This window comes from Podarcis muralis, chromosome 1, assembly GCF_964188315.1.
Source record: "Podarcis muralis chromosome 1, rPodMur119.hap1.1, whole genome shotgun sequence".
NCBI classification, from domain to species: Eukaryota; Metazoa; Chordata; class Lepidosauria; order Squamata; family Lacertidae; genus Podarcis; species Podarcis muralis.
The window spans coordinates 50,969,555-50,984,621 of record NC_135655.1 but is presented as its reverse complement, the minus strand read 5'-3'; the positions used below and the strand labels follow the sequence as shown (position 1 = coordinate 50,984,621).

Below are 15,067 nucleotides of genomic sequence, written 5' to 3'. Positions count from 1 at the left end.
GAGGCGTCTGAGCCTGGGGATGGTGCGCGGAGTGTGACTGTGACAGCTGGGCAGGGATCCCGGAGGAGGCGAAGGCGCCCCTCCTTCCGTCCCCACAGGAGGCTGCCTCAGCCCTTGCACGATCCTTCCCTCCCTCCGCGCGCACCCCGCTCCCTCTCTCAGCCCGGATCCTGCACATCTTCCTCTCCTCTCCCTCCCACCCCCTCCCAGAGTGGCCCCCATCAGCCCCACCCCTCTGAGCCCCATTGTCTTTCCCCTCCCCACTCGCTCGCCCCCCCTGGGAAAAAGGAGCCCCCCCCCGTCCCCTGCTTCCCTCTTTCCCTCCCCATGGATTACAGGCTCCCCTCGAGGGAAGACGTAGGCATGGCCCTTCTCTGCCCAGCGCCTTGGGTTCTGCCGCTCAGGGTTGCTGCTCTGGAGTGAACCGCCGGGCGATCCTTAAGGGAAGGTCCCGCAGCGCTGGAGGGGAAGGAAGCGGCTTCCTTGCTCCCCACACCCGACGGCTCCTCCGGCTCGGCTCGCCTCCGCTACCATGGACAGTATCCTAGAGCCCTTCCCTTCGGAGCGCCTCTTCCCCGGAGGAGCCTCCAGCTTCTTGGATCTGGGCGATTTAAACGAAGCGGATTTTCTCAGCAATGTGGTAAGAGCGGAGCGGCGGCTGGACGGCGTTTAAGGTTGCTGGGTGCGGGCCAGAGAGAGAGAGAGACGGGGGGTTGGTGGTTGTAGGTTTGTAAAGCGGCTTTCCTTGCCCGAAGGTCTGAGGGCCTCTCGGTGGTCTCTTCTGGACCCTGGGGGGAAGGGAAGGGTTCGTAGGTGAGCAGGAGGAGGTAGGCTGGGGGCAAGTCGGAAGGAGCCTTAGCTGTGTCCCGGGATGCCCCTGGCTTGCCTGCAGCCGGCTGCCCCTTGTTGTGAACTACTACCGCGATTTTAATATGCCAGTCCGGATATGATCAGCAACACGTGTCACATGCACATTCACACGAGCGTTTCGTCCCCTGTAAATGTAAGCAGCCGTTCCACCCTGTTCCTTGCCGGCACGGTTCAGAAAGCGCCCGTTGATTCGCGAAGGCGTGATGCACATCACTTGGTTTCGCAACGCTTGGTGACTAGCAAAGGGTCTCTATTAAAATGCAGTGTCTGGCATAAGATGAAAACGTTACCTCTGGTCTTTGATTAGTGATGTCTGTTTCATGGACTTGATGCAACAGCGAGGGACCCCTGGCCCTCCAGGTGTCGTTGGATCCCCACTCCCATCATCCCTCACCATTGGCTGTGTGGCTGATGGGAGATGGAGTCCAACCACATCTGAAGGGACAGGAGTGGTCTTCAGGAGATAATCATGCATGGGTGAAGCAGCCCCAGGACTGCTTCAAAACATGCCAGCTGGGAGGCGAACATGGATGGAACTTGTGATCTGAGTGCAAAATTTTACCTCACCATGCAACAAATGGTTGTTGCAAATCTATTGTTAGATGACCTATCTATGGTAATGGAACGTCTTAGAGCTGATTCACATTTTTTAAAAAATTCTATTGTAGGACTAGTATGTTCATTTACTTAACAGTGGGGTTCCATGTAATCTTAAAGTTGTGAATAGGTGAATATATTCAGTAAAGTGTCCCAAAAACCTTAAATCAGGTCAAAAATCAGGCCAGAACCTTAGCACCACAGGCTAATGTCTGTGGTGTGGAGGCAAATTTTACCTCTGAGGGGCCACAGTGTATTCAGGAAATCTGTGATGAGAATTCTCTCTAGCAGTGAGCATGGGAGAGAGCTCCAATTTAGATCAGAGCAGAAGCATTGGTGGTAGTGGGGTTTAAAGCCTCCCCTCTGTGCTGTTTACCCTGTCTAAATCCAAAGTCCCACCTGAGCTGCTATTAGACTTCCTGAGGAATCTGTGGTGGATTTCCTGCTTCTGTCTATGCTTATGTATGCACTGGTAATCCAAATCGGCATGTTACTATAACAACAGTGAAGGGTAATAATGTGGCGGGGGGGGTATTGGTTTGTTTTTGGTTCATTATGTATTTTGTATTCTCATTTTGTATCTTTATGCTGTGACCACCTTGTGATTTTTGGATGAAGGGCGGTAATAAATAAAAATAAATTTTAATTATTACAGGTTAATCACTCTAGAATAAAGGAATATGACTCTAGAATAAAGGAATATGATCTTCTGAAAGCTTCATCTTGTCTAAGCCCATCTTAACTGTAGTCTGAAGAGTTTTTCCAGAAGTATGGGGGGTGGGGTCTTATATATTTGGTGGGTGGGAACCCACAAAAAAATCTCACACATGAATACAGAAACCCTTATGGGGCCTCAGCAAAGCGTCTGATATTGAATATATACAACACAAGGCCTTTGAACCTTTGGGTGAAACTTGTCTCCTCGACTGGAAACTGAAATAGCATCCTGTTGTAGACTGGGGCATGCAGTTTCCCACATGTTATATACCACCTTTCCGTAATGTCAAATTTTATTTTAGGAATCTTTTTCACTCTCTGAAGCTTTGTTCCTGCCCTGGGTGTCTTATATCCTAAGATCACCAGTGCTGAAGCAATGATTGTTCAACATCAACTTCGTTAGACTGGTCATGTTGTGCAGATGCCTGATGATCGTCTTCCAAAGCAACTACCCTATTCCAAACTTAAAAATGGAAAGCGTAAAGTGGTCAACAAAAGAGGTTTAAAGACTGTCTCAAGGCAAATCTTTAAAAAGTAGTATAAACACTGACAACTGGGAAACACTGGCCTGCGAGCGCTCCAGTTGGAGAACAGCCTTTACCAAAGGTATTATGGGCTTTGAAGACACTCAAACTCAGGGCGCAAGGGAGAAACGTGCTAGGAGGAAGGCACGCCTGGCAAATCCACACCGTGATCAACTCCCACCTGGAAACCAATGTCCCCACTGTGGAAGGATGTGTGGATCCAGAACTGGCCTCCACAGTCACTTATGGACTCATTGTTAAAACCATGTTTATAGAAGACTCGGCTACGAGCGATCGCCAAAGAAGATATCCTATTCCATAAGCAAGAGATTCAGGGAGGAGCTGTCCCTCAATGGTGGAGCACATGACCTGCATGCAAAAAGTTCCCAGGTTCTGTCCTTGGCATCTCCAGTTACCAAAAAGGACATGGTAGTAGATAATGTGAGAATTGCTGCCAGTCAGGGGGAGCAATACTGGGCTGGGTGAACAAATAGTTTGACCTGATGTAAGGCCACTTTCCATGTCCTTGTGCGGTGAGAGATGCCACAATTTTGTTTTCCACTATTGATAACCTACATTGCCCTGGTGTGTAGGGCAATGGTATCTAGCATATGGTATCTAGCTTAATAGCAACTTGAAGCAAATGGTTTCTCCCCTCTTGCCCAGTGGGGTTGTACTGACAAAGCATGTATCAATGACTACTATAGTAGATAATTGTATTAAAGGTAAAGGTAAAGGTACCCCTGCCCGTTCGGGCCAGTCTTGCCAGACTTTAGGGTTGTGCGCTCATCTCACTCTATAGGCCGGGAGCCAGCGCTGTCTGCAGACACTTCCGGGTCACGTGGCCAGCATGACAAGCTGCATCTGGCGAGCCAGCGCAGCACACGGAACGCCGTTTACCTTCCCGCTGGTAAGCGGTCCCTATTTATCTACTTGCACCCGGAGGTGCTTTCGAACTGCTAGGTTGGCAGGCGCTGGGACCGAACGACGGGAGCGCACCCCGCCACGGGGATTCGAACCGCCAACCTTGCGATCAGCAAGTCCTAGGCGCTGAGGTTTTACCCACAGCGCCACCCGCGTCCTGCGATAATTGTATTAGATCTACTTATGTTTGCTGCCTTACCAAAATTGCACAAAATTGCTAATTTTCTTTAGCTTTCTGTGTTTTATCTGTGTTTGTTTTAATTTTTTGGAAGCCACATTGAGTCTTGGTTTTGGGGAAAGGTAGGGTATAAATAAATAAATAAATAAAAATAATTTTCTCCCTCTCTGGTATAACTAGCCCATAAAATATAGTTATTTGTCTGTTTCCATCAAATGTTACACTCATAAATTAGATAAGCCCTTCATAGTGGGCACATATTACTGATCTGTTGCACAGCAGCATTTGTAAGAATGCCTTTCAGATTATACACTTCGTTTACATATTCACACATTTCCTTCTTTATTCTCAAAGGTGTTGAAAGGATATAGCAGTAATTAAAATAAATGAGGTTGTATTCAAGATTAGCAGTCCATGTTAAAAAAAATAGTATTAGAATATATATTTTAAAATTATGAATTGAAAGTGTGTGTATTTTACTCAGTGGGAAAATAGTAGTTTTGGGAAAGTGGCATCTGGTGGGGACAAGGAATTAACTCCCTCATGTAGTGACAATATAAACCAGGCCCCCAAAATTTGCATTTACTGTTTTGAAAAACACACAAAATCCAATTCTGGATCTTCCATTGCTTTGACCAGCTCCTCCCGCAATCTGGAGCCTATGGGTTGCCCTTTATGAATGCAAGAAAAGTTGTGAGAGAAAAATTTGGTTTGTCAGCAATGTTGCAAATATTTCTTAACATTTTTGCTGGCTATGTATACCATGTTGTTTTTCTGGTTGATTTAAATTACAGTTCCTTTTTGGATGGTGACTGCAAAACTGGCCTGATGAAAATGTATGATTATTTCTTTCTCATGATCAGTGAGTCAGTTTCTAATTATTAATATTTATATGCAGTTGGGTTCCCAACACATACCGTATTTTTAACTCTTGCCATCCAGTGTGTGTGTGTTGCACGCACTGTATGCATATACACATGCACAAATAGGCAACTCCCTATTTGTGTGTGATCAGCATGCACACAACTGGTGGTGTGCACACCGTTTTCAGCATCTCAGGGCGGGCCTATGTGCACACAGGCGGAGGAAGAGGAGTGCGGAAGGAGCGCATCGCCCCCGGCAGCGCGTTCCCATCCCGGTGGGGTGCCACTGTGGCTGCCCCTGCAGCCAGCGCGCCACCACGCCCCCAGGTCACACGCCACACCACTGTGGGTGGCGCACCACGCCCCCAGGACACATGCCACACATGCTGCGGGCAGCATGCCACGCCCCCGGAATGCACACCCTGCCCCTATGGGCAGTGCACCACTCCCCCGGGATGTGCACCAGGCCCACCCCCGCCTGCTCTCCGCCCCCCGGTGCTGGAGCATGAAGCTCCGCCACTGTATGTGCGTCCCACTTATGTGCAGTGCCTCAAATCATAACCCCCACATAAATGGGGAGTTGCCTGTGCATGTGCATTTAGAGGCCAAATCTGCTGCAGTCTGAAGCAGTGTCCAGGTGGAGATTGGCAAAAATCCAGACATATGGCAACCAACGTCAATTTTTCTTGAGAAAAAGCTCAACAACTTTAGTGTCCAGGATTTTTACTTTTAGAAATATGGCAACCCTATGTTCATTAGAGTTTGGGTGTTCAATAGTATCTGTATTATTATGTATTAAGGTTGAGGCAGAGTGGTATTAAAGGTAAAGGGACCCCTGACCATTAGGTCCAGTCGTGACCGACTCTGGGGTTGCGGCGCTCATCTCGCTTTATTGGCCAAGGGAGCTTCCGGGTCATGTGGCCAGCATGACTAAGCCACTTCTGGCGAACCAGAGCAGCGCACAGAAACGCCGTTTACTTTCCCACCGGAGTGGTACCTATTTATCTACTTGCACTTTGACGAGCTTTCGAACTGCTAGGTTGGCAGGAGCAGGAACCGAACAATGGGAGCTCACCCCGTCACAGGGATTCGAACCGCCAACCTTCTGATCGGCAAGTCCTAGGCTCTGTGGTTTAACCCACAGCACCACCCGGTCCCCGGGTAGTATTATCTGAGTAGTATTATCTGAGGCCTAATTGTCATGTAGTTGTCCTTTTAGAAAGGAAGTAGGGTTGGAATTTGCCATCTAAAATGACATGTTTAGGCTGTAACTTATACCTACTTACCCAGAAGTCAGCCCCACTGAACTCAACAGCTCTCTGACTATATATTTATGGGATTGTTCTGTTAATAAGTCTGAAAACATTAAGTCATTGGTTAACTTAATTGGCTTCATTATGAATTAAAAACAGAGCTCCAGTCAACACCATCACTACCACCAGTTGTAGGTATACTACTATTGTTCCAATAGTATTTAACATTTCATTAGCAAAAGCAGCATGGTACATCATAAAACTCAGGAATAACACGGTACCACCCTAGAGGGATTAAAGCCTATATTAGAAAGTCAGGGATGGAGGGCACTTATATTGGATTCACTTGAGCAAAATTATGATGGGGTTGGTTTAGCCAGTCTGAAACCAGCTAGGGGCACATGGCCTGGGGGATGTAATCAGCTTCTCTGCAATCTGTTTCTTTTCCAGTCTTTTAATAGGACAGGTTTATGAGTGACATATAGACCATATATGACTGCTGAATAATGCAGGAGTAATGGGAATTGGACCGCCAGCAGGATCATCTGGGCCCAGTGTGTTATTTGTATCCATGCCTCTTTCTGGTGGTAACAATCATTGGTCTTGCGACAACCCCTCTCGTCCATGAGAGTTGGATGTCCACAACTGGTTTATCTATTATCCTCTTTGTTTGTGGTCATGGCTGATAAATGAGGGTCCCTAACATGGCTCTTCTGCCAAGCCCTCTTGGCCCTTCCAATCTTTTGCTTTTGAAAATTGAAGCTCTTTTGTTGTTGGTTGGTTGGGGAGGTCTGAGGTAACATGACTCCCCCCCCCCCCGCCCGGTGTTTATTTCACATGCATTTAAAATGCCCTGAAGTGGGCTACTGTGTGGAAAACCGGGGGTGGGGGCAGGGGAAGAATGGAATGGAGTATTGTGGGAAAGGGCATGGCTGGAAACTTAAACACTACTTGACGTCACAACATTTTGCCGCAGGGCTCACTTGTTTCTTAATTTTATCAGGTCTTTAAGTACATCCTAGCAGACCCTTCTAGCTTGGCACAGGGCTTCCTGTTTTGACCTTGGAAACCCGTGCTTGGGTTTCAAACTTGAAAGGAGTCTTCAAATGTAAGGTTAATCTTCCATGCTATGTTTACTTACAGATTGCTGTGAACTTTCTCATCATATTATTGTACTTGCTGCTTTAACCTTTCTATTGTCAGCTGTAGACTTTGTTGAATCTCGCCAGAATGCTCCTATTCATTCGTTGTTTTCATTAATGCCGCGGCTAAGACGGCACCTCTCACATGTTGCTTCAGACACAGTCACCTTTTGTGCTTTATTTTGGTTTCTTAACCGGTGGTCACTAGTCCTTTCATTGGTTTTATGCCCCTGACGTAGTGAGGCATGGAATTTATCTCTTTCTGAGTTTTTAAACCCACAATGAACCAACCTGCTTTGTCTTTTTGGACAGTGAATGGCAATGCATTAATATTAACCAAGAAGTTTTTTTAAGTTTCCAGAATTGTAGAGTTGGAAGGGATCCCAAGGGTCATCTAGTCCAACCCCCTGCAATGCAGGAATCTCAGCTAAAGCATCTGTGATAGATGGCCATCCAACCTCTGCTTAAAAACCTCCAATGAAGGAGAGTCCACCACCTTCCGAGGGAGTCCATGCTGCTGTCAAACAGCTGTTACCGTCAGGAACTTCTTCCTGACGTTTAGTCGGAATCTCCTTTCCTGTAACTTGAATCCATTGGTTCATGTCCTACCCTCCAGATCAGGAGAAAACAAGCTTGCTCTATGCATTGAACAACTGGGTGCTGTCATCACTGATTGGGGTACCACAGTTTGGGTGACCTGGCTACTGTGTTGTTTTTGTCACCACCAGGCATTTCACTTGCCAATTTTCTGGCTCCAGGGAACAAGGGAGTTTTAAATGCCAGTTGCTAGTATCTGGCAACACAGAAGTTACCTGGGGATTGTATCCTGCAAGGCAATTGTTTTCCTGACCTTGGGTCTGGCAGAATGGCCACGCTGAAGCTGAAGTAGCACTTGGGAGGGGAGGACCTGAAGATAAAGCTCTCAAAGACTGCTAATCAGGATGGCTGTGTACTACTACTTCCAGAATCAGAGACAGTATGCAAGGGATCAGGAGTGGAAGAAGGCTATTGTTATCATGTTTACAGGCTGACAGGTTTCTTACAGGCTGGCAGCTGTGAGAATCCAGGATGCTGTATTACATAGGCCTTTGGTCTGATCCAGCAGGGCCCTTCATAGGAAACTATGGTGAACAGAGCGAGGGAAAGAGCTCTGGAGCTGGACATACAAAAAGGGGAGAATTGAGATGGACAAGGCCTTTGGCTGTTAAACCAGCTTCCACCGAGCTAGGATGGAAGTTCACCCAGTTCTCTGGTTTCTAACAGAAGCCCTAATTCAGCCTTTTCCAACCTGGTGCCCTCCAGATGTTTCGGACTACAACTCCCATCAGCCCCGGGCTGTTTACACTGAGCATAACTGGTATCGCACTGCATTGAGATTGTGAGTTCATATCAGTTTAGGGCCATTATCAGTTCATTATCAAGTTAATACATAGGTGCTTTTTTCTTTTGCTCCATTTTCTTTTGTTTAAAAGCAGCAAATACTATGTTCACAGTGGATGAAAAAGTCTGCTAATTGAAAAGGGCCATATGCATTTAATTCTGCCTGAGCACCCCTCCCCACCTCCAAAGAAACTGGAATTAAAAGACTAGCCAGGAATCCTTACCAGTTTCCAGTTCTGCTGGATTCCTTAGTGCAGCGGGAAGCTCTCCCAGCTGCTGTGAGAGGTACACAGATGTCTCTGGAGAGCTGATGCCAGCCCAGCACTGTGGCCTACATAGAAAAAAGTGTCACACTTCCCATTTTATCAGCTGCAAACAGTTAGTTGATCCATAGCATATTCTGAGTTATAGTTAGCTAGTTAATTAGTTTAGCAGTGAAGAGTGAGAGTGCTGGAAATGTCTTATGCGGCTGTAAACTCATTCAGTTCAGGCTTATCTTTGCAGGGGAGGGGTTTGTTATTGTTTTGTTTCTTGTTTTTCTTACGTATTTTGTGTTTTTATCTTGTATTTTAATGTTGTGAACCGCCCTGAGATCTGTAGATGAAGGGTGCTATACAAATTTAATAAATAATAAAAATAACCATCAACTATCAGGTGACAGTCTAATCTATGATTCAAATGGTTGGTGGCTGCTGGTGGCAGAAAAGTAAGAAAATGCCTTGCAAGTTAAAGGAAAGTTATAAGGAAGAAAGTATGTGAAAATATTTGCAGAGTAAACTTATTAAACACTCATCAGAGGGTGGGGGCATAGGCATGTTTCTAACATGAGCTGCAGATGTTAACAATATCATTGCATGTGCTGGAGAACTGCCTTGCATTTTGATGCCTAAGAGTGCACAAATTCTGGCTGGAAATTGCCTTCTCTTAGAAGCATTCTTAGCTAAAGCATCTTCTTTGAATAGAAAAATGTCCAACTGGAAATGCCTTTTCTTGAACGTTAACATTCTGAATTTTAATGTGGGCTGAAAGTGCTGTCTGTACAGGCAATCTATAAAACCATACAGGTTTTAATGACTCTCTCACAAGTGTATGAATGGATATACAGTACACCTTCCTACACTATGGAAGGAGGATGAAATGATGTAGTCATAGAAAGATTAGAGCAGCCCAAGGGTGGAGAGTGCATCCCTGTTTCTCCATAGCAAGTAGTATACTTTGCTATCATCCTCTCTTTGACCTGCCCTTGAATCTGTGTGGGGAAGTGAGATCAGTTGGCTTTTCTCCCTCTTGCCCTTTTCCCTGAGCTTGCAAGGGATACAGGGACCAGATTCAGTACTGCCATGCTTCCAGTGACATGACCATCAGAAGAAAATGAAAACCCTGCTGGATTAGACTAATGGAAACATCTAGCCCAGGATCGTGTTTCCCACAATAACCAAATAATTGTCTCTAGAAATCCCACAGATGGGACATGAAGGCAGTGACCCTCTCCTGCTCTTGCTCTTCAGCATCTTGCATCCAGCCGTGTCTTGGAGGTTGCACGTAGCCATTGTGACTCCTCCATGGATTTATCTCGATCCCTTTTGAAGCCATCTATACCAGTGGCCATTACCGCATCTTGTGGCAGCAACTTTCATAAATTATCTACATGCTGCGAGAAGGCCTAAGAAAAGAGAGGAAAGAGCAGAAGAAGGAATCATAGAATAATAGAATCTTGTCAAGGACCCAAGGGTCATCTGGTCCAACCCCCTGAAATGCAGGAATCTCAGCTAAAGCATCCATGACAGATGGCCATCCAACCTCTGCTTAAAAACATCCAAGGAAGGAGATTAACATGTATGTGCCATTTGACTGCTTACTGGTGGTTGGGATATAGAAGCCAAGATATACCCTTGGGTTGTTGTTGTTTTTTTAATCATTGAGATCCACCAAAGTTTTCAGAGATTTACAGCATGCTGAACTGATCTGGTACTCATGATACCATGAGTGCCAATGCTTCCACTAGGATTTTGAACCATGATTCAATTTGCAATGCCAATAGGTTCACCTTGTTGGTTCAAGATGTCAAAATTCACTGGCAAAAAGTCAAGTTTGGTTGACGTCATTGTATTGTTTTATAATGTTTGAGTGAATTAGCTCAAGACGATGATTGTTGGGTAAGCAAGAACTGTAACTGGGTAAAACTGGTACTGGGTAGAATAGATCTTGCACAGGAAATCACTTTCATTTGATATTGATGTGGGGTAGAGGAGGGATTCACCCCTCTTGTATGTTCAGTTGAACACAGTATGCATGTGTCAGTTTTGTGTGTGCCTTCATCTTCAGGTTGTGACAGTTCCCTTTGTAAGCAGGTAAGCAGCAGTGGTTACTGATTCTTTAGACTTTAGAGCTTGCTTTCCCTATAATCTCTAAGCAAACAAGCAACCGTCTTTCTGCTGATCATCTTCGCTATGCTCCATGCGGCAAGAGAGTGAGTCTGAAAGAAGGAGTTACAGCCACAAGGCTCTTACTTAGGTGACTATTCTTTGCTTCTATTATCATGACAACTTCCTTCTTGAAGCTCTGGCCTTGGTCCTGAGAGCAACCACAGATAGTTGGCATTTTAATCCTTCTGGGTCTTGGGAGAAATGGATGGATAAGAAATGTACAGCTCCGTCCTAAGCATTTTTTACTCAGAAGTATGTCACACAGAGTTCAATGGGATTTACTCTTAAAGTAATAGTGCATAGAATTGCAGCCTAATATACTTGATTCTCTTTGGAAAGCTCCTTTTCGATGTAATGGCACAGGTCATAGTCTTGGATTCCCATAAATAGTCCGAGATACCTACATATATTGTTACAGATCTGGAGTAACAGAGTGTGGGGGTGCAAGGGCACCCATAATTGTTAGAGTCAGTGAACGTTAGACGTTAATAAAGGGGTAGAATTTAGCGGGTTTTTGTAGGATGAAGGGAATATGCCAGGTGCTAGCTTTAAAATACAGGCCGAAACAGTTCTCCTGTTCAGGAGATCATTGATAGCGATGCCATTAAGAACACAAGGAGAATTAAGTGCCGGTCCATTAAAGAGCAATTGCCCAGGCAGGTGCTGTCCTTCCCCCCCAGCTGTGTGTTAGTTAGCAGAAGAAATAGCACAGTTGGGAGAGGGAGGTTACAGGAGGCATGATGTCACACAGGAAAATTGTTTCCTTTTAAAAAACAGGTCTGAAGAAGGGGGGCGAGCAGGCAGAAGGTGAGGTGGTTTTTTTGGCAAGGTGTTCTGGGAACAAGAAGGAGGAAGTGGGGGAGAGCTCCATTCAATGCTGGCTAGAGGAGGCTGCACTGAGAAACCAGAGGCCATGACTGGCTGCTGATTTGGACCCAAGCTTACTGAAGCTATGGGAGGAGCCATGAGGGATACTCTTGCAGCATAATGTTCTGTGCCCCCTCCAATTTTTAGGTATAAATTTGTGTAAAATAAATCATATTTCTCAAAGACACCAGTCTCCACTGTGCCTCAGTTTCCCAATGGAAACACGACCCTGAGTGTCTGCCCGGAACCCCCCGGAATCTTGCTACCACTTGGCAAGAAGGAGAAACACACACAGTGGAAATGGTATTAACTATGGACTAAGGCAGAGGCTTTTAAACTGTGGCCGCCAGCCTAGCACCCATAAATCTTCACATAGTCACACTTGGACCCAAGGGAGTAGTAGCAAAATGTGTCTGGTGCCTTGCTCATTTCTAACACTGCACTTAACTGAACCATAACTGAGAGAACCAAGTTGGTCTTTGGAATGTCCTTTCAGCGCTGTTGCTAGAACTTGGGATGTGTCGAGTCCAGCAGCAGGAATCAAATCTAGAACATAAATTTTGTGTCACAAAGCATGATAAGAGTGTTGAATTTTAATACACAGAAGCAGAGCTACAAGGAGGAGGTTTTGTACCCAGGGCAAACCCCTGGATTTCTAGTTTGTTGATGGTGCTATTATGGCAAGACATCAGTTCCATGTCACACGTTCCCTCTATGTGGCTGTGCTATATTTTAGTTAAGGGAGCTGTATTTTAGTTAAGAAAAGGGAATGGTGATTCTATCAGGGAGCTGCCCCATCAAGAAATAGTACCAAAAGCCTCTGCTTTAAGTAGGTTCTAGGTGGCTCCAGTGAAGCCTGCCTTTCATAGTATGGAACATGTTATGTATTTGGTGGTCTGTGTTTGCCTGAGCTGAAGTCTGGACTAAGGATTCTGAGCCCCAGTGTTTTTATTTGATACATGATATCCAATCACAGAACATTTCAGGATTGGGCCTCTGCCATTGGCCCTTAAACTCTGAGTCATGATTCGCAGCATGGAAGTTTAGACAGCCAATCACGTTGGGAGTGGGAGTGGCCCAGGCCTTCAGAAATGTATATAAGCAGTTGCTTTACCCCTGTTGTCCAGTTCTGTTAGTTCAATAAAGGTTCTTGCTGTTATCACTGTGTCTTGCCTCGTGGGAACCCACCTATACCTCAGAACACAAATTCCTTTTGACTTAAGCGGGCTCAGATATGGCAAATGAGGAATTGTCCTCGCTGTGGTCATTGCTTCAGGACACAGGCCTTGCAGGCCCCAGACCAGTGTTCACTCACACAGACACCTCAGTGACTTGATCCACTCCACTTCATGTGTTTCTGAGGGAAGGGTAAGCAAGAAAAGAAAGGGACTAGTTCAAAAAGAGAGCGACTAGGGAAGAAAGAGAGAACAGAGCTGGAGATGCATGCAGCACACTTCTGAGTCATCTGGACCTCCTGGCACAGCCTCAGCTGGACAAGCTTATGGGTTGATCCATGGCATGATGTAATCCCCCCAGTCCAGCTCTGATTTTCCCTCTACCCCTCCTCTTGCCTTGGGATGGCCCTGCATCTGGTGCATGTTGGGGGAGCGGGTGTTTTGATTTCCTGCTGAGATATGTGGAGATTTGCTGGCTCTTCCTTAGTAGCTGCTTATGTTTTGTATCACTTCAGTGAAAGGATGCTCTCTAGCCAGGATGCAGAACAGCTGGACATGGCTTGGTCAGGCTTCAAGCCAGCTGCTTGTACAGTGTGCAAACTGTGGTTTCTCCTCTAAAGTACAGATACACAGATAGTCTGTTTCCATCTAATTCCTGCTGGAAGAGGTGTGTGACCTTTTCTTATCTGCCAGTAAGATGGCAATATTCTCCCACATGCACACACATATTGAGAAGGATCCCTGTCCTTGTATCGCCTGGAAAATCTGCACCTTGTGCATGCTTGTGTAGCTCACATCTTCATCTGGACTAGGAGTAAAGGACTGTCAACCTAGAACAGGAGGAGAAACTTTTCTATTGGCAGAGTTGGGGGTGACTAATACCGTAGTAATAATAATAATAATAATAATAATAATACCACCCCACCCATCTGCCTGGGTTTCCCCCAGCCACTCTGGGTGGCTTACAGCCTATATAAAACATCAAACATAAAAAACTTCCTGTTATAGGGCTGGCTTCAGATGTCTTCTAAACGTTATGTAGTTCTTTATCTCCTTGACATCTGAAGGGAGGGCGTTCCACAGGGAGGGTGCCAAAACCAAGAAGGCCTTCTCTGTAGAGAATACCAAGAAGGTATTCTCTGAGAGAATAACCAGAGTTTGCACAGAATGACCCTTTTCTTTGGCTTTCCCTGGTATTCTAGAAATCAGCAGAGGAATGGTGAGCCTCTTGCCCCACCAGCCAATAGTGAGGGACGGGGTGGTAGTCCCAGAATATACAGTCAGATACGAGCCAACAAGCCCTTAGAAAGGCCTCTTTAAGAATCCTTCTGGCTAAAACATGTTTCTGCTGAACATGAGCCAGGGCCTTTGAGTCATTGCTTTGGTTACACAGCCTGGTCCTTCCATAGCTAGGCCAGAGAGAGTGGGAAGAACCACACCTGTAAGTAAAAGAGCCAGGAATAGTAACGATAATAATAGCAAGTCTGAAACTCCAAAATGTAATCTCAGGAAAATTCAGAAGCAAGTTAGAAGAGATTGGGAGGACATTCTAATGCAGATCCTCCAAGTGTCCACATTTTTCAGGGGCAGTTCTAGATTCACAGAAGCCACCCCAGTTTCTGATTTGATCCTGGAATGTTCCACTTTTCCTTAGGACGTCCCTATTTTCATTGGAGAAATGTTGGTGTGTATGGAGTTACACACCAACATTTGTATGTGTATGGAGTTATGTGATGTCCCAAGCCAAGGAGATAAGCAGCTATACAATTTTTAGAAGACATCAGCAGCCCTGAAGGCAGCCCTGTATAGGGAAGGTTTTTTAAAATGTTTAATGTTTTATTATGTTGGAAACTGCCCAGAGTGCCTGCGGCAACCCAGCTGAATGGATGGGGTATTAGTAGTAGTGGTAATAGTAGTAGTAGTAGTAGTAGTAGTAGTAGTAGTAGTGATGATGATGATGATAATAATAATAATAATAATAATAATAATAATAATAATAATAATAATAGAATAGGATGTCCCTATTTTCACCGGAGAAATGCTGGAGGGTATGCGAATGAGACCAAGAGTCAAACCTCACAAAACTGGTGTGTCAACTACTCCTTGGAGATAACTTTCCATCTAGGTCTTGATCAAAGCAATAGCTCCTAT

At 45.5% G+C, this 15,067-nt stretch overlaps 1 protein-coding gene across 1 annotated transcript in view; it reads left to right on the top strand.

Annotated features, from left to right (window-relative positions):
* Positions 1-2: 2 nt before the first annotated feature.
* CREB3L1 (cAMP responsive element binding protein 3 like 1) overlaps positions 3-15,067 on the top strand; it is a 79,721-nt gene continuing 64,656 nt past the window's right edge. The window contains exon 1 of the mRNA XM_028727070.2: positions 3-640. Coding sequence (XP_028582903.2) covers positions 533-640 — 108 coding nt within the window. The 5' untranslated portion in view covers positions 3-532. The remainder of the gene's footprint in view (positions 641-15,067) is intronic.